The sequence below is a fragment of the Dioscorea cayenensis genome, chromosome 19, assembly GCF_009730915.1.
Source record: "Dioscorea cayenensis subsp. rotundata cultivar TDr96_F1 chromosome 19, TDr96_F1_v2_PseudoChromosome.rev07_lg8_w22 25.fasta, whole genome shotgun sequence".
Lineage (NCBI taxonomy): Eukaryota > Viridiplantae > Streptophyta > Magnoliopsida > Dioscoreales > Dioscoreaceae > Dioscorea > Dioscorea cayenensis.
The window spans coordinates 22,443,649-22,461,968 of NC_052489.1; the positions used below are offsets into that span (position 1 = coordinate 22,443,649).

Consider the following 18,320-nt stretch of genomic DNA (forward strand, 5'->3'; position numbering starts at 1 on the left):
GAATATTTGTTGAGGTGTACCCTTTCCTGTTCATAAATGGAACTTGTTTCTCAGCAGGGACAAGAATGGCCACATATGTTCCATCTATTGCACCAAATTAGTCTTTAAAGTAAGGCCAATATCGAACATCACCATGGATGTAATCCTCCACATCTTTGAAATTTTCATCTACCGGTTTGATAATATCATTTCCAAGTTTGTGGACAACTTTTAGCACTCGATGAAATTGTCTGTGTACTGTTTCTCCAGAATGTTGAAATCTCTCCTCCACATTTCTATAAGTAGCTCATTGGCCAAGTATATACAAAAACATTATCACTGATTCTTCTACAGTAACATATCTCGTATGTTGTAAACCATACTTTTGAGTAAGCTCATCCACCAATCTTCTAAATATAGTTTTATTCATCCGGACTTGCTCAAAGAAACGACTGTTTGATCCATTTAGTATTTCATGAACCCACCTATGGCCAGTTAATGAAGATCTCCTCTTCTCTCCCTTCAACATTGACTTCATAAACTGGTATTGTGCAGTTGCAGCACATGCATACATTCGTCCAATGTAGTCATCCATATGCATATTGTTAGCCTCTTCTTCTGAATCAGACATTGGTTCTTTTGATTCTGTATCTGAATCAGATAAGAACTCCATTTTGATTTTACACCCTACATAAATAATATCAAATGTTTAATGCCATATAGAATATATGAAAAAAAATACTCAATACAAAGGTACGAATAAACATTTCTCAAATACCATACAAAAATTTGGCATAAAACAAAGGCATGATAAAAGTCTAGAAAATATTTTAATGCTGAGAGCGCAACATGTGAAAAGTTCGAGACAATCTTCGATACATAAACTTAACACACGAGGCAAAGACATAACAATCAAGTTTAAAAAACAAAGACATAAACTCAACACATAAAGCAAAGATACAGCAAAGTCATAAACTCAACACATAAAGCAAAGGCATAACAATCATAGATAAATGATCATCCGTTGAATTCAAAGTCGAGTGAGGTCATCCACACTGAAAGTGTGACACCAACCGATAGCAAGTGATGGATCCTTTTCCACTAGTGCCACAAAAGTCTCCCTATGATATTTTTTTGCAAACAACCTCACCATGAGAAAGTAATGTTGACTTCCTCGTTCCATCCCCGGGACTGTATCCAACAAATCTACACATCTGGTTATACTGCAACGATCATCGTTCTCAATTCTTGCATTACTTGTACGTGACATGTTATCCATCCCAGAGAGTAGGCAGTCAAATGATTCTTGTAGTTTCTCTTTTGCACTTTTTTTCTTTTCTCTTTGAGATGTTCTTTGTCTTTTTCTAGCTTGTGTTGTACTGGTTTCTCCCCCTGTGGCATTATTGTTTTTATTGAGGACTGTCACCATCATCTTCAAAGTTTTCAACCTCTATGTCTTCGTCATTCATCCGAGCATAAGCATTGTTATTAGACACTTCATTCTCTGATGATGGTTCTGCATATGGTACCAATGCCATGTAGCCTGTCACCACATCTTTGAAGAATACCTCCATCATGTCTAAGAACTTTGGACCTTCATTTCTCCATTTCAGATATTCTGGGTTTTCCTGTTTCAATTAAATAAGAAAAAGCAGATAATGTGTTATTATTTATTTGAAATAAAAATTGCAAAATAAATGAATGATTACATTATTATATATAATATGGATTCGCAGGCTTACTTGCCCTTTTCTCTCCCACCAATCATCACTTGCTAAAATTATCCTCTTAATAGGGGCCCAACCAAGCCCTGTTTGGTGCTCCACTAGCTTTGCCCATATGTCGAACTCTTTCTTGAGATAGTCCCACCTATTTTTTAGTTGTTTGTAGTTGTAACTCATCCTTGTTCTCGTAGCAAACTTTGAAATTACATTTTCCAACCTTCTTTTGTAAAGTGTGTGTGTGGTCTATTACCAATTTGGACCTCGTCGACACATATTTTTAAGAATATTTCAGTATTTGTGTCATCCCATCTTGCTTTTGGAGTACTCTCACTTGCAACCACATTCACATCACCCACATTTGTCCCTTGTGTAATTCTTTTGAATGGTAGTTTTGAAGCCATGTTCAAAAAATACTAGGATGTTGAGCCCTTAATAAAAAATAACATAGTGAAATCATTGTTTAGTAAAAAAAAAATAGCACACAACAATCTCTAAAAAAAAATAAAATAAGAATCCTAATGTGGTTTGTGGTTTGTGTGTCACTATAAACTTACTATGACAAAAGTATTGAAAAGTATATATTTACATTTAGATATATCATTTGTATTGCAAACAAGAGAAATGAATAGAATGCAATATTTACAGGCTTATCTTGATTGTGTTGCTTTTTGTGTTATGTTGTTCAAACAAAGTAGTAATTTGTTTCACTCATGTTGTATTGATTAATAATTTGTTAACTAACTGACCAAGAGAGTTTACTGAAATTTACAAGATGTTCAATTGGTCAAACTCATCTAGCCTTTGTTTGTTATAAGATTTGGAAGCTCACAGCATATGCTTAGTGTAAGATTACAGACTTTGGTGACATAGCATATATTACCTTAGCTTAATTTCGATTCATGATATCATTTGCTTATCTATCTTCAGAAAGATTAGATATTTATTATTATTAACAATAACTTTAGAAGATATCTAGTTAGTAATTTATTATTAATTGCAGCTCGGTTCTGTAGTCAAGCTGGCCTCTAAAATCAACAACCCACTTTAAGTGGTGATTATCAACATATTAAACTCATGGACTATTGACTGAATCAGGCAACGTTTTGCATGATTTATGTTCCTTTGTATTGCTTCAAGTCGTATAGATTTTTAAAGTTAATAAGACCCCATAATTGTCTAATATTCAACGTCTCATTTTCTTCAGTCTCTTTCTAATGAATGCATCATTGCTACGGAGTTGCTTTTCTTATAATGTATCACAATCTTCACAAATATCCAGCTTTTATTAATGATATTATCACTTAAACAGTAACCACTATTCTCTCAACCATAGAAAAAACTTATACTTAATAATGAACTTTATATATTCATGATCAACATTGAATCCTATATATATTGTCAGTTAGGTTATGAGTTGTGGATTATTATTAATTTATCAATTATTAAGTACCAAGAGTACACATCCACGAAGAATGAACATAGTCAACATACTGTACCTACGTTTGCGGGACTAAGTTCGAAAAATCAAATCCCCTAAAAAAAGCAAAACTAGATCGATCATACCAAACTTATGTAAGCATGCATATTTCATAAACAGCCATTGCTTATGCTTGAATGAAATATAGCATACTTCCACTAGTCCATGTGTTATGGTTGAGCAGGGTCTATATGACATCTTAAATCAGTTGTAAACTCTAAGATGTTTACAGCACATAAAGTACAGGAAATAAGATATTAGAGAAGTTTAATACTATTGATTTTAAAACATGAATCATGAAATGAATGAAAAATTAGAGAAATGCATCAAGTTCATAAAAATACAGGAAAACACGGTATGACCACCTCACCATATATGTAAAAGTACCCGATTAAAGATCCAAACATTTTCATCTACCTATTATTGACAAGAGAGACTATCTGCACATTGTCCACCTCATCCAGAAAGGGCTTTCCTTTCTGGAAATTTTTAATTCATAATCACAGCGGAAGTCAATGGTATATACTTCATTTAATAATCATAAGGAGCTAAATATTAGTCATAGTAATAAGTTGTTCAAACTTCAAACACTAAAAAATAAAGTTTGAATAACAACATGCAATTAACCTTTGAAACTATATGCTTCTTGGACCAAAATTTCCACCAAGGGACTTCTTCAATGTTTTAAAAATCTGATTTCTTTTCAATTTTAGCCTTTTCAAAATCCTGTGAACAGTGTGCAGTGAGTGACTTGCTTTGATTTTGCTTATTTATCTTGTTCTTCCTTTGCACTGAACAACAACAACAACAACAACAACAAACTAAAGAAAACAAGAAAACAAAGACTGAAAGATGAAAGAGAGACATGAATCCACTGCTTCATTGGCTAAGAATGAAATCTTCTTCTTTAGTTCAGAGACTTTGATGCCAATCTCAGTTTTGGACATGAGCCTCAGATGAAGTGAAGAGAGATGGAACCTGAGAGCATGGCAGCATTTAGACAAGTCCTTCAAGTGCTTGCAAGAGTCACCAACCACACCAGTGTTGTTGCCGGAGGAAGGGGAAGATCCAGGGAAGGCACGAAGAGGAGATAAGAGGATGGCGTCGAGGCAGGGAAGAAGTGAGAGGAATCGGCTGATGTTAGGTCTAGAGATGGGGAAATTTTAGAAAAGAACAGGGTTAATATAGTAATTTCATAACCCACAAAATAGCTTTTGAAAAGTGCTTTTCTCAAAAATAGATCCTACGGGGCGCCTGCTCCTCCTAGGGGACTGAGATGAGGACGTTGGGGATGCCGTTCAACTTACTCGGGGGTCATCCGGGTGAAGTAACGGTTAGGGCGGAAGCTAAGAAGAGTTAGAGAGAAGAGAGCATGAGAACTAGAAGCAAGAGAGACAAGAGACAAAAGATGTATTCACAAAAGGGACTCTTTATTTATTCCATAGACTTAGATGGTGGATACAAGGGAAGGGATGAGACCTTAAGGATATGTGGGTGTCTTGTGTGTAAGTCCCAAGGATGTGTTTTTCCCTTTACAAACTAAGGGGCCTTATATAGGCTCCAAGACCCAACTATTTGTGACAAGACACATACCAAACTTAACTATAGCTTACAAGATACATTCCTAATTGTCATGTAGTAAACATGACACTTACCTAACCCATTAATTACAAGCATGCTCTTCAACAGTAAAACTACTATTGCTACAGTTACAAACCTATTTTACACACTAAAAAAACACCGACTGTTACAGTTGAGCAGAGCTTTTGTCCAAAAGCCAACACAAACATGGTTTTTAAAATACAGAAGTGATTAACTTATAAAAAAACACTTTTGGACTTTAAAAGAGCCAACCTAAACATGCCTTATAAATATACGACACCATCGAGCACAATGATATGAGGCTAAGATCCAGAAACTTAGATTTGTTTCCCGCGCTCCATGGATTCGAGGTTGCTTGCGGCGCGGAAATGTCTCGTTGCTTGCAAAACTCTAACCCAAGTTCTACCTTGCTCTTCCAACCATTGGAGATGGGAGCGCTCGTTTCACCTCCAATCTCCATCTCCACCATCTTGCTCCCAAAACCCTAGTTCTAGCTCTCTCTGTGTAATGATCAGATCTCGAAACCCCCCCAAATATTGCTCCCGATTTCTCTCAAGTTTCTCTCAGAAATTCCGTCGAACACCTGGTCGGCAATCCATTAGTGCGGGCATTGATCGGGAAGAAGTGAGTGAAATCGTTGAATTGATTGGAAGAGACGTTGCCGACGCTGAATCCAAGCTAAATGGTATGCGTTTGAGGCTCTCCGATGCTCTTGTCTCCGAGATTCTTCGTATTTCCAGTGCTCGTCGCATCCCTGTATTGCGTTTCTTCATTTGGGTCTTCAAATCTCACCCTGATTTCAAGCCCAGCGCGGCAATGTATAACCAAATTGTGGATAATCTCGGTCGTTTGGGTGATTATGGTACTATGGATGTCTTGCTGAATGAGCTTTCTTCAAATGGGCATTGCTTGACCGAAAAAGCCTTCGCTTTTCTCCAAGAAAGAGGCGATTTTGATGTCAAGGAATCTACGGGAAGAGTTATTGAAATTCTAAATAGAGTGGGAAGGTCTTGTCGAGGTTCTGGGATTTACTCGTTGATTAAATTGTTTTGCTTGTCGAGATCTTTTGATCTTGCGATGTTTGTGATGGAGGAAACATCTAAATGTACATCTTACTACAATTTGCTTATTGCAGCAAAATGTAGATATGGTAGTTTCCAAGATGTTCACAATATGTTTGATGAAATGAGAAGGTTTGGTTGTGAGCCTAGTACTAGTTCCTATAACTACTTGCTCGGGAGCCTCTTCAAAAACAAGAGATTTGTTGAGGGTTGTGAATTGCTTCAGAGGATGGAAGAGTTCGGTTACTGTCCAAATCCATTGACTTTTGAAGTGATTGCTTTTCATGCGTGCAAGGACAACAGGATGGATGTAGCAATGGAGTTCCTTAACCGGATGTTGGTGGAAGGGATTAAGCCAAGATACGCTATGCATGCGGCATTCATTAAGGGTTACTTCTTGTCTGAACGAGTTGAGGATGCATATAATTATGTTGTAGATATGAGTGTGAGAGATCAATGCTCGAGCAACATGAATTACAGTTTACTTGCTAGTCTTTTTCGCATGTCTGGGAAGGTTGTAGAAGCAGCAAGGGTACTTCATGAGATGATGGAGAAGGGACTGAAACCCAATTTTTCTATCTATATTAAGGTTATGAAGGACCTACATAGTATGACCAGGGGTGATTTGGCTTTACAACTGAAACCCTTGTATTCGAAGTTTAATCCAAGTGTACATATTGGATGAGGATACCTTTCTGCTGTACTTTGTTGTGAATTATGAAGATATCATTCAGTAACCATCATTAGGTTGTTCGAGATTTACCTGAGTTGGCCTGCATGAACCAAACTGTAGATGTTGAAAGAAGGACGAAATTGTGGTATGAAACTGAACATAGCTGTTGAAGCAATGTGACAGAGAGAAACATCAACGGCTTGCTTGGTCCTGTTGATTGCTATCCAATTTATGGAGGATCACACTGCGTGCCATTTTTCTCTGGTAGAGAACCATCTCTAATCTAGCTAATTTTGTTATATTTTTTTGATCAAAATATTATATCAATACACTGACAGAAATTGTGCAAGTTAGTCATAATGTAACCAATGTGCAATTTTTCATTGGATAATATGTACATCAAACATTCATGATGTGTATGCAAATGAGTAGAAGTAGTTATCCATTGGTTTATCAGAGAATTATCTCTCCAGGGACTATGAAAAGATGCTCCCTTTGATATATCAAAGCTAACAAAAAAATGAACTTCGCAGGTGGTTATATTTCTGACAAGTTCATTGAGTGACAATAATACAATACTTATATGAAAAACTTACTCCAGAAGCATCTGATTTTGATTGAATTTAGTTAGTCTTTTGAATATAGTTCTGAAAAACCTATCATATGATATACTTTTGCAGGTACTTTATAAGAAACCACTCTGATTTTCGCACATGGTTTTCAATCTTCATTTCTACATTATGTAACCATCTGAAATAGTTCTAATTATTGTTAAAATTCTCCTGCATTATATAAATGAATAACAAATAGAAAGTTGAGCTTGTGTTAAAATTCTCAGTGGACAGTTTTGATTCTTGGGGAGAGCTGAATAAGGATTGAAATCTAAATTTACTGATTTGTTTAGCGTTTAGATATGTTTCAAGAAAGCATTTTGTTTAGAGATATTCGCTGAGACAAGTACTTGCATGATTTAATGCTGTCATTTTGCATGTTATAACCCTCAAAATCCCACTTTAATTCTTAATTTTATTAAAAAAATAGCGTCCTATGGAGGATTCCCTTCAAATGTCTGAATCCTCAATCACAAGAAGATAGCGCAAATCATTTCTGTCAGGAAAACAGGCGACGAAAAGCAATTTTTCTGAGAATTTTCAGCATTGTATGGAGCATAGGGAATGTGAAGTGGAGGCTTTCATCTAGAATCGTTCCAGGACATTTTCTTCTCTGTTTCTGATATCTGTTATGATCATTGTTATCCAACAGATAACTTCTGCAAACATGATTTGGTAATAAAAAAATTGACTCAAATTCATTGTTGAACTATTAAATTCTTTTTGTGTTGAAACTCTGCTAATAGATGTACATGTTTTGATGCAGTATGGAGATGATTTTGGTAACAGAGGTCCTACTTATTTGCCTTCTCACAGTGGCCATGATATTTGTACACTATATGAAGATGGTGGATCATAGCTGGAAGTATTTTGTACTTGAAGCAATGACAATTTTGCATGAGAGATCAAGCCGCATATGCAAGTAAGAGTGCTAAATCAAGTTGCTCCTGCTCTAATCATTTTAGTTTCACACACTTCTGTATCTTGCTACAAAACTTGATCTTTAGCCAAAAGGTGGGGAGCTCTATTAGGCAAACTTGTTTGTCTCTTACTACTTTTCGGATATTGAAATCTGTGAGGTCTTATCCTCTTCAAGGACAAGCATCAGAAAGGTGCATTAGTCTCAAGCCTGAAACTAATGGCTGAGAATCAATTCCAGACCAAATAGGCTGGCACCGAAACTACACATGCTGTCTGGTCTACCACCATACAAAATGAATGAAAATAGATTTCTCCTCCTTAGGTATTGTATTTGGACTCTCATCTTCTTTGCCCACAATCTTCTTTTGGATGAGGCTCTCCTGTCTGTGACACATGTCATCTAAATAGTGGCTAAGTATTTATATGAGGTTTTCTCTTTAGGTGGTGACACTAGATTTGCCAACATGTAGGGCCTGTTTTGATGTGCCCTTCAAGGAGGGAAAACAAATAAATTATTTTTTATAACTAAAATGTTTCTATGAATATTTGGATAATATTATAAGAATACAAATGTCTTTTTAACCAATTAGCACCGAGTTATTTATTTTGGAGATGATCTGAAATTGAACTTTAAAACTCACTCAAAGTGAAATCATAAATTTATAAAATTATTAACCCACATCAGTCTATATTTCTAACTACTTTTAAATGAAGCTATTTATCGTTTACTTGTAAAAAAAAAAATTAGGTGAATTTCCTCACTTGAACTTTATTATTGTGTCCATTAATGGTGTCGTTGAGGGAGCCATTAATGGATGGGAGACAAAGAAAGAACGAGAACCATAAACATGTGGCTCTTATTTTTTACTTAAATATTATCATTTTTACATTTTTTTTATATTTCAATTATTCTGTTTAGACATCAATTTAGAAGCAGAACACGAGGCATTAGTCTATTGGTGTGGCGGCGGAGTGATGCTGACGTGGCGAAAAGTGCAGCACTTTTAATCCACATCCTATGGTTGACACTTTTAATCCACATCCTATGGTTGAGCTTGGTTCTCAATTTTAGAGGCTCTAGATATTTTCAGCTCTTTTTGTCCCCCAGATATAGAAAAATAAATAAATAATTCAAAAAAAAACTTTTGTAAATAACAAGACAAATGTAATTACTGCATTCAGATTTGAATCGTTTGATTGATTTCTTGAAAAGATTGCCATCAATGTTTTGTCTAATAACACTTTTATTGTTCATCCTAATATATATTTGAAAACTCTCTCATTGGCTTTCGGGCAGGGTCTCAGGTGTGTGATCCGACTCGTTTACGTCCTAGTTGCTGCTGATGGCCGGGCCTGCCACGTGTATAGGACCTTGTGAAACTCCAGCCACAAGAACTGACCTGTTTCTGGACTTCTCTCCATTTCAATGTATTAAAATAACACCCTTCCTACGTGGCTCCCATTGTTTCTCTTCTGTCAAAGACCTCTCTCTCTCTCTCTTCATCTTTTAGTCTTTCTTGTGATCCTTAGAGAAGAGAGGTGAACTCTTCTTCAAGGACTCCTTAGCTTTTTTTTTGTGTGAGGTTCTTCAAGCTAAAATCATCTTTCAATGGCCATGGATATTGAGGTGACACATCCTATCTTTTGACACTCTGTTTTTGGTCCATATTGTCACTGTAAGTTATGATTTATCATGAATTGCTTTTTGTACTTTCAAGGACAAGATGTCTGGTGAAGAGGGAAGCTCATCCATTCTAGACTTGAGGGAGAGGAAGCCTTATACTATTACTAGGCCAAGAGAGAGGTGGACTACTGAAGAGCATCAGAGGTTCCTTGAGGCCCTGAGCCTGCATGGCCGTGCTTGGCGCCGTATCCAAGGTGTTCCATCAACTGACTGCATCTTCTCTGTTGTCTTGTCTTTCTTATCATAAACCTGTTTACATAGTCTAGTTTGTCTTGTCTTGTCTTGTTTTAATTTATTGTGGTTAATCCTGTTCCCGTCGAGAGAAAAGCAAAATGTTTGGGTGTAGAATATTTTGGGCCAATTACTTTGCCCCAATTACTTGATGCATTTGTTTAAATTCTCTCTTCTTTGGCTTAACTTGATAGCTTGAAGTTTTTCCCTCTGATTATGAAAATCCAGTGTAGAATTAATCTTTTTTGTTTGTCCTTTTGAAAACAAATCTCAATCTAGTGTTCACCTTCTCTGGCTTGATTTATAGAAATATTTGAGCCTTTCTTGTTGTGTCTAGTTGAAAATTTTGATAGGGATGAAAATGAACATAGCTTGATTGATATTTGTGAGATGTAAAAATAAGTAGTCTTTTCCTTGCTTAACATAACTTGTGATAGGATTTTCTTGCAGAGCACATAAGGACTAAAACTGCAGTCCAAATTCGAAGCCATGCGCAGAAGTTCTTCTCCAAGGTTTACTGCCTTAAAAATTATTTCTTGTATCATAAAAATCTTCATTCATGTTCATACTTAATGCATAGAGTACACCATTAAATATATTAATCTAAGAGTGCCATTTTCTAATGGTATCTTCTCTATGGACATTTGTTTTTAGGCTCCTTCTGTGACTCTTGTTTGCTTACAATGGTTGTAGGTGGTGAAGGAGTCAGCCAGTGGTGGCGATGGCAGTCTGAAGCTCATTGACATCCCTCCTCCTCGTCCAAAAAAGAAACCCATGCATCCATACCCTCGGAAGTCCCATAGTATACAAGAAAGAACTATCCTGGAGCCATTGCAGACTTCATCATCTCCAATCTCATTGGCCTGTGGACCAGATAATCAATCACCGACATCAGTCTTGTCTGATACCATTGGGATGCAGGTTTCATCAGCCCATGAACAAGAAGATGGAGACCAGGACACAACTGGTTTGGATGCACAAAAGTGCCCTGTGGTAATCCACATCTAAGCATTCAAACTTGCTTGGATTGCATTAGTCTGCTACTGCTTTTACATTATTGTTTGATTCATTATTGAACATGTCTAGGAATTGGATGTGAGTCCTGATCATGCAGCAACCTCAAAAGAATGTTCATCCGTCGAGACACAAGTTGTGAGTCTTAGGCTGTTTGGAAGGACAGTTCTGGTCACAGAATCACATGGCACAACATCTTCTAATTTCGGAGACAAAACCAAACACCAAAGTGCAAGCAAGGATTTGCAGAATCAAATTAGTGTTCCATCTGAAGCTTTGGACCATGGAGACTGTCATGGTGATCAAATGAAAATTGAATGGAGCTATTGGCCAGCTAGCTTTCCATCAATGTTATATAGTTTGCCTCATGGAAATACTAAAATTCCCATGCCGTGGTTCATGTATCCTTTGAACTTCCCATTTCCTTTCAGCCATCACCAAAACATTATTTCTTGTGAACAGGCAGGACAAGAAGAGTGTTCTAACACTGGTTCTAACACCTCCTCTGACACTGAAATGGAAACACATGACAAAGAGGAAGCAGCAACACATGGAATTGATGCAACAACCACGGGGTTTGTACCATATAAAAGCTAGCTAATGAATGGAGTAAAGGTTCAAGGCTCCTCCAGGATTGTTTCTCAATTGATTAGAGGTTTTGTATGTGTTGTTCCAGAGAAGCAGTTTAGAGAGACTGATGTTTTTTGTTTTCATGGCCAACCATTCCACATTTGTACAAATTGTGTGGATGGACCATCTTTCATGTATAATCAACGAATTTGACAATCTTTGTGTTTTCTAATTTTCAATTGAGACTTCAGAAACTATGCAAGTTCAAAATGAAGCTGTTCTTCAGAAAAAAAAAAAGAAGACATTTTCAAGAAAGAAGCCATAGTTTTCTTATATTCAAAAAGCTAAAAATATACACTGAATTTATTGCATTCTTCACAAGTATATAAGTGTGATAAGTATTGAACCTCTTGTATACACCTGAAGAGGGCCAATGTCATCTTGAAAGTCGAAACCAACCAGAAAGACGATATGATTTCAGCTTCACACTGCAATCTGATAAAATGTTTGGAAGGAAATTGGGTTTTGGCTTCACACTGTAAATTCTCGGCAGACTCCCAATGAATTGCTTGGTGATTTGGTTTTCTGTTGTGTATGTAATCTGCAGGAACACTCCATTATCGACATCCTGTAATGGTGGATGATGAAATGAAACTAACGCACTGTCCTGTTTCTTCCTGAGGTCAAAATCTGCTCAACATTGTACTTTGTGTATATTCTAGTCTCATTCTCCTTCCACCATCGTTCTGCTTGCTTCTCACTAAAATGCTTCCGGCTGTGCAAAGAATCAGAAAATATCATGTTAGATGACATGTTAATCACAATTTTTACACAAAAATGTACATCATAAGAGAATTAACTGTGGATTACCTAAATCGGACGCGTTTCAGACCTCTCTGACCACTTGGCAATGCAATGAATGTAATGTAAACACCAATCTCATCTTGTTCAACCCATTCTTCTTTAGATCCATTGATTTCATTCGTTCTTCTATCAGCCTTGGTTACTAATGTACCATCAGTTGATCTTGTTTCATGCTGAGACTTTACCACACTGCCGGCTCCTGTTAAACCATTAGATGATGGTCGAACTGAACCTTCCATTTGCCTTCCTTCCATAATCCTAGCATCATGTGACAAATGAGAACCAACGAGAATCGTCTTGGAATTGCCTGTTTCTGAGAGTTCTGTTGGGTGAATGTTTTCATCAGGTTCAGATCTTATGTTGTTTGTTGGTTGTGCTGTCGAAGCCTTTTCTGATAGCACATTCATCTGAACAAATTAAAACAAGGGTAAATGTTAATGGGTTTCCTCTGTATTCTCTGTATTGGAAAATTTTTTAACTCAGTGAATGTTGTTGATCCACTTTAATAAAGAGACTTGTTAAAGAATCACTACAAAATGAAATATGATGACTAGATGGAAACTTCCTTAAAATATTTTTACGGCATAATGCCTTCTTATAGAATTAAAGGCTAGAAAGAATGGTTGAAGGTGAAAGTATACCAATAGCATTCATGTTGATAACAAAACAGACAAGCACAACAAAAGCGATAATCCTTCTATGTAAAATATGAATTAGATAAGCAATTAGGACCAACCTGATGTGTGAGGACTTTGATAACATCTTTTGCTGCTTTGCACTTTGCAGCTTCATCTTTTGATAGCAACCATGTCTCCTCAATTCTGCGCTTATAATGTTGAAGCTTCTGACTTCTATATTGGCATTGTTGTTCAAGCACCGTTGCCTAGCAAAGAAGCATCAGGTATCTATTAGTTTTAAAACATATATTGGATAATGTTTGATGGCACAATGATGGCTGAATTCATTAAGACAATGAAAGAGCATCAAAAGTATCAAGAAGTTATAGCTATAGTGTATACGGGAATTGTTTATGGATTACCTCAGCATTCAGTCGCTTAATTTCTTCGGTGAGCATCTTATCTAAAACGTTCAAATCTTGTTTCAAGGAAGTAGCATTTGGAGGAAAAGATTCCACCGAAAGCGGGCTTCCCCATGCATGAACATGAGAAATGTCAGATATCTCTTTATCAGAAAATGGTATGATGCCATTGTGTTCATTGAATTGTGGAGGGCATGGGACCTGCCCCCATCTTTCAGTACTACTAATGAACAGTGCAACTGGACCTTGATCATGCTTGTTGCTGCCTTGTGTTCTCATTGCTTCTTCTTCATTTGATTTGGTTTTCGATCTATTTGGCCCTGAGAATAGTGTTTCTTGCCTGATTACCTTTGATTCAGACAATCCCTTTCTCGATAAAAATGGTAATCTTGGGCTTGCAAGTTCAGTTCTTGATTTAAGATATGGTACTTTTGTCAGCTGAACAAAGCATGGATCACAAACACGGCAGGATTTGCTCTTATTCGGAGCTAAAGATGCGTTCATAGCTTTCTTACTGCTACAAGCATGGCAGAAAGCAAATCCACAGTTGTAGCAATTATGTTTCTTTCTAGTGAATCCAAAATCCATTTTGCATCCACTGCAGATGGATTGGTCTTTACTAGACATCGATTTGTGAGAGCATATCGCAGCAGTGAAACTGGACCCGCACGCTATACTCCGCACATACCGATCTTCCAATGCTTCCACCAAAGCCGGAGAATTTCTGTCATTAACATCACCTAGCCCAAGTCTTCCATTTGCACCTTTACCCCAAGTGTAAACTTTTCCTTTTGTTGTCAATGCCGCAACGTGAAATGAACCAGCGGAGATTTCCTTGACAAATTCAGCTTTTAGAAGACCTCCAACAGTTGCAATGGATCTATCTTCAACCTGAGGATTACCTAACTGTCCATTCATTGCACTTCCCATAGTAAAAACAATGCCAGTAACAGTGAGTGCAACAGTTAACGTTCTTCCACAGGATACTTGAAGAAAATCACAATCCACAAGCGAAGCCACGCATGTTGGAAGAAGCTTTCTCTCCATATCACCATGTCCTAATTTCCCTTTATCGCCATCTCCCCAAGTGAATAGCTTGCCACCGAGAGCATTACTCTTGTAATGACTAGCCATGACTTCTACAATAGCAGCAGTATGCCAGGGTCCACAAGCGACAGCCTTAACACGCAATCCTTTCAATGACTGGACTTCTTTCGGTTCAAGAAAACTCTGTAGATTCCCATGCCCAAGAACTCCAAATGTTCCGTCTCCATATGTGAATAACTGCCCGGACGAAGAAACAATAGCTGTGTGCCATTCTCCACACGAAACCTTTGATACATGTATACCATCCAATAAACCGGCCATTCTTTGAGGTAACCACCGGCTTCTTGAGCATCCTTCACCTGAAAGGCCAATGCCATGACCGATGTCTCCCCAAACATAAACTTCACCTGAATTTGTCAATGCACAAGTGTGTCGAGCTCCACATGCAATTGAATTCACATTGACATTGCTTAGTGATTCAACAACTTTAGGAGAAGGAACACCCATGTTGATCTTGTGGCCTAATCTCCCACCATTCTCTTCACCCCAGCAGAAGACTTCACCTTGTCTGGTAACCAATGCAGCATGTTTTTGTCCACAAGAAATGTTCATCACATCAAGCATTCTGGTTGATTCCATTAATTTCGGCAATACAGAATCACAATTTGAGTCATTGGTTTCAAAGCCATTTAATCCACCACCCAGAATTCCTCCTACTCCTTCACCCCACATGAAAACATCTTTCAATACATCAGTGTCTTCTGCCGCATTAGATTCACTATCAATTACCTGTATTCTAGAACTCGACATTCTCTGTTTTCTGACAATACTAAAATCTCTGTGATCCTTAAAATTGGTTGAGACCAAAAGAGGTGATTGAGGCACCATTTTTTCCACAATCAATTGCATATCCGATAAAGATTTTTGTCGTGAAGAATGAAAGATATCAGGAGAATCCAATACTCTATCAGAAATGTATCTTTCTAGTATCGACCGAGGAGGACTCCCATAGAGACTGCGCACCTTCAAAGGAAAATTACCAAAAGATTATTGCAGAGAATGTAAATCAGTACTAAAACATGGTGAAAGTCCATGATAATAATTCTTCCAGGATTTACTGAAAAAAATAATTGCAAAAAATTTCTTCTACACCTTTGAGAGCTTCGGTGGATCTTGCAAGAGTCCAAGATTGTTCTTCCTCCGGGAATAGCCCATTGGGCTATTAATGCAACTCTGTGCATCTCTTGCATTTCTTAGACTCATCAAAGGTCTAGGGTGATGAAAACAAGACACCAATGCTGTTAAGCCTAGAAACCAAGTTTCAGCTTGTTCCTTATCTTTGCAAATCTAAGTAAGAGGATAACAAGATTGAAGTAAATTAATATAACAGTAAATAAAAGTGCATAAAATAGATGTTCGATTATTAATTGAAAATTACCAGGTCAAGTGATTGTTGGCCATTTAGGTATATTAATGAAAAGGATTGAGATTCCTTTCCTGGTTGAGGCTGCCTTAGAAAATTTATCTGCAGAATTAAGCAATTCATCTGATGAAAACATAAAAACCAAATGACAATCAAATCAATATTCACTAATTCAAGTTGCACATACAGTTTTTTGGCCAAATACAGTCTTGGAGACAGCACTCAACTTCAAGTGTTTTTCCTTTTCTCCTGAGTACCAAATTAGAAGTTTCTCATCCTGAAAACAAGAATGACCAATTAACCAGCCTGCTTCAAGTAACATGTAACTACCACCAACATCATTAAACACCTTTTTTGACATCACAAATTGCAATGGAACTGTTTTAAATTTTTTTTTTACATTTTTTCCACAAGAATGTTTGTGTTCTGTCCATAAGGCATGTGTAAACCTTTTATCTCAAATGAAAATTCACCAAAAAACAAAAGGAAGGAAGGAAGAAAGATTAACAGCCAAAAGCCACACAAAAAAGGGGAAAATATCAACATTTGGTTTACATTTACTTTTTGGCATAAAAAAATTTAGTATGCATACCGAAGAAAGTCTGAAAGGACAGAACTTGGGCTTGCCTCTCCTCCCACATTTCAGAAGATGAGCACCTTTCTTCAGAGCAACAAGAGCCTTTTCAAGATATAAAAAAAAAAAATCAGTGGGCACAGACACACCATCTCTGATTTCCATTACTTACCAAGGTTTAACAATGCTAGCACACTGAAAGGATACTATTTGTTCACCATTTTGAAAATCTAAGCCCATTAGATCTCATTTTAACATCAACATGAAAAAAAAACCTCTGTTCTCTGAACACCCAAAAATCTTATATGAAAAACAGAGTAGTAACACAAAAATTAAAAAAATTAAAAATTAAAAAAATTAAAATACAAAAAACACACCTTTTCAACACCTCTATCAGAAGGAGCAGTCCTCACACATCTCTCAGCCATTTCTTCTCTTTCATGTGCTCTCATTCAAACAAAAACAACAACAACACAAGGAGCAGAAGAAGAAGAAGAAGAAGAAGAAAAGAAGGAAAGTAGCAAAAAGCAGACAAGGAATGCAGAGAAGGAAAGAAAGAAAAACTATGGAGAGACAGAGGAACAAAGAATGGAATTCAATCAATAGAGATTTCCTTTCTTTATTTCTCCCGTTTTGTTTCCCAAAGTAGAGGTGTGCCTTAGGCCCCCCTCTCCTCTTCTTTTCCTTTCTGTTTCCAGTCCTGCTCCTCCCTTTTCCTTTATTGTTTTCGTACTCTCCTCCTCCTCTCTCTCTCTCTCTCTCTCTCTCTCTCTCTAGACTTCAGTTCACAACTCCTCCTCCTCCTCCTTCTCTCTGTACACACCTCTTCTTGTTTCTCGTGCAAACACAAACACAAAGACAAAGACACAGTGGAAAGAGAGAGAGAGAGAGAGAGAGAAAGACTAAGAGTTTAGAAGGTGATATACTGATACTGATACTGTCATACTGATACTGATGATGTGTGTATGTGTATAAACTATAAAAACTATAAACAATGAAGTGTATATAAGAAAAAGTATATAGTATAAAGAAAGAGAGTGGAGCACGTGTGCTTCAGTAATGCAGTGGTTGTCTGCTTTTGTTAGCTCTCTTGAGATCAGGCCCTTGGATTAATGATGTCGTTTCTCAGGTTTGTCATAATCCTCTCTCTCTTTCTCTTTCTCTTTCTCTTTCTCTTTCTCTGCTTTGAAGAGGGACATGTTTGTCTAAATTTTCTTTCTTTTTTTTTTTTTAGCTTTTCTTTTGATTTTGTTCATCTTGATGTTCATGGTTTTGCTGTTGTTTGTTCTTGTTTCCTCTTTTGTTAAAGTTTGGTCTTGTTGTTGAGATGATTGGGTTGGTGTGAGGTTTATTATGAGTGTTAGAGATTTTCTTTTTGGTTTTTTAGATTTGGATTCTTGATTAAAGATTTAAAGATTAGTTATAGGAATAAGTCTTGGTTGTGCCAAACTTTATGATTTTTTTATGTTTGATTAATATAAGTTTGCGATTCTAATTGTTGATTGACAGAATAATATTTACTTTTAATGGTTTTCCCATATTATATTATTTTGTATTTATTTTTTTATTGCACATGAAATATTTATTGTTATTCCAACAACCTCTTTTAAATCATTTGGTGCTCTCAGCTTATGGTTAATTATAGATTAGTTTTTAAATAAGCATGTGACATAATGAGATTATTATCTGATAATAAATAAATGATAAAATTATTTTTTAGTTCCTGAAAGTTTCAAAACATCCCAGACAGACCCTCTGACATTTGAATTTGCCAGACAGTCCCTTCTTTTTTTGACAGCTTATTTTTCAATCATGACAATGTACTT

General features: G+C 36.7%; 4 protein-coding genes across 6 annotated transcripts; 2 read left to right on the forward strand and 2 right to left on the reverse strand.

Annotated features, from left to right (window-relative positions):
- Nucleotides 1-1,388: 1,388 nt before the first annotated feature.
- On the reverse strand, nt 1,389-1,880 carry LOC120284160 (L10-interacting MYB domain-containing protein-like). The gene is made up of 2 exons (XM_039290954.1): nt 1,722-1,880; nt 1,389-1,607 (listed from the first exon to the last, which is right to left on the reverse strand). Exons 1-2 carry the CDS (start codon nt 1,878-1,880, stop codon nt 1,389-1,391), a joined length of 378 nt encoding a protein of 125 aa, XP_039146888.1.
- Nucleotides 1,881-4,665: 2,785 nt separating this feature from the next.
- On the forward strand, nt 4,666-7,583 carry LOC120283901 (pentatricopeptide repeat-containing protein CRP1, chloroplastic-like). Its single transcript, XM_039290700.1, has 2 exons — nt 4,666-6,780; nt 7,558-7,583. The coding sequence occupies exon 1, from the start codon at nt 5,122-5,124 to the stop codon at nt 6,526-6,528; it is 1,407 nt and encodes a 468-aa protein (XP_039146634.1). The 5' UTR covers nt 4,666-5,121; the 3' UTR covers nt 6,529-6,780; nt 7,558-7,583.
- Nucleotides 7,584-9,366: 1,783 nt separating this feature from the next.
- Nucleotides 9,367-11,768, forward strand: LOC120283902 (protein REVEILLE 2-like). 2 transcript variants are annotated; one of them, XM_039290702.1, is made up of 5 exons: nt 9,367-9,675; nt 9,767-9,926; nt 10,401-10,475; nt 10,657-10,956; nt 11,050-11,768. In XM_039290702.1, exons 2-5 carry the CDS (start codon nt 9,900-9,902, stop codon nt 11,572-11,574), a joined length of 927 nt encoding a protein of 308 aa, XP_039146636.1. In that variant the 5' UTR covers nt 9,367-9,675; nt 9,767-9,899; the 3' UTR covers nt 11,575-11,768. The 2 variants fall into 2 exon arrangements, with proteins under 2 accessions (XP_039146636.1, XP_039146635.1); XM_039290701.1 differs by having other exon boundaries at nt 10,414-10,475; nt 11,050-11,767.
- A 98-nt stretch (nt 11,769-11,866) lies between these two features.
- Nucleotides 11,867-17,008, reverse strand: LOC120283900 (PH, RCC1 and FYVE domains-containing protein 1). 2 transcript variants are annotated; one of them, XM_039290698.1, is made up of 9 exons: nt 16,872-17,008; nt 16,513-16,599; nt 16,108-16,197; nt 15,936-16,022; nt 15,650-15,844; nt 13,451-15,520; nt 13,148-13,294; nt 12,418-12,818; nt 11,867-12,322 (listed from the first exon to the last, which is right to left on the reverse strand). In XM_039290698.1, the coding sequence occupies exons 1-9, from the start codon at nt 16,944-16,946 to the stop codon at nt 12,202-12,204; spliced, it is 3,273 nt and encodes a 1,090-aa protein (XP_039146632.1). In that variant the 5' UTR covers nt 16,947-17,008; the 3' UTR covers nt 11,867-12,201. The 2 variants fall into 2 exon arrangements, with proteins under 2 accessions (XP_039146632.1, XP_039146633.1); XM_039290699.1 differs by lacking the exons at nt 16,108-16,197; nt 16,513-16,599; nt 16,872-17,008 and having other exon boundaries at nt 11,868-12,322; nt 13,451-15,512.
- Nucleotides 17,009-18,320: the final 1,312 nt, after the last annotated feature.

Coding starts and splice junctions, on each gene's coding strand:
- LOC120284160 (XM_039290954.1), bottom strand. CDS start 1,880: ATGAGTTACAACTACAAACAACTAAAAAATAGGTGGGACTATCTCAAG. Junction 1,608..1,721: donor GGTGGGAGAGAAAAGGGCAA/GTAAGCCTGCGA, acceptor TAATTGAAACAG/GAAAACCCAGAATATCTGAA.
- LOC120283901 (XM_039290700.1), top strand. CDS start 5,122: ATGGATTCGAGGTTGCTTGCGGCGCGGAAATGTCTCGTTGCTTGCAAA.
- LOC120283902 (XM_039290701.1), top strand. Junction 10,476..10,656: donor CGCAGAAGTTCTTCTCCAAG/GTTTACTGCCTT, acceptor CAATGGTTGTAG/GTGGTGAAGGAGTCAGCCAG. Junction 10,957..11,049: donor ATGCACAAAAGTGCCCTGTG/GTAATCCACATC, acceptor GAACATGTCTAG/GAATTGGATGTGAGTCCTGA.
- LOC120283900 (XM_039290698.1), bottom strand. CDS start 16,946: ATGAGAGCACATGAAAGAGAAGAAATGGCTGAGAGATGTGTGAGGACT. Junction 13,295..13,450: donor TTAAGCGACTGAATGCTGAG/GTAATCCATAAA, acceptor CTTCTTTGCTAG/GCAACGGTGCTTGAACAACA. Junction 12,819..13,147: donor TCAAAGTCCTCACACATCAG/GTTGGTCCTAAT, acceptor TAATTTGTTCAG/ATGAATGTGCTATCAGAAAA.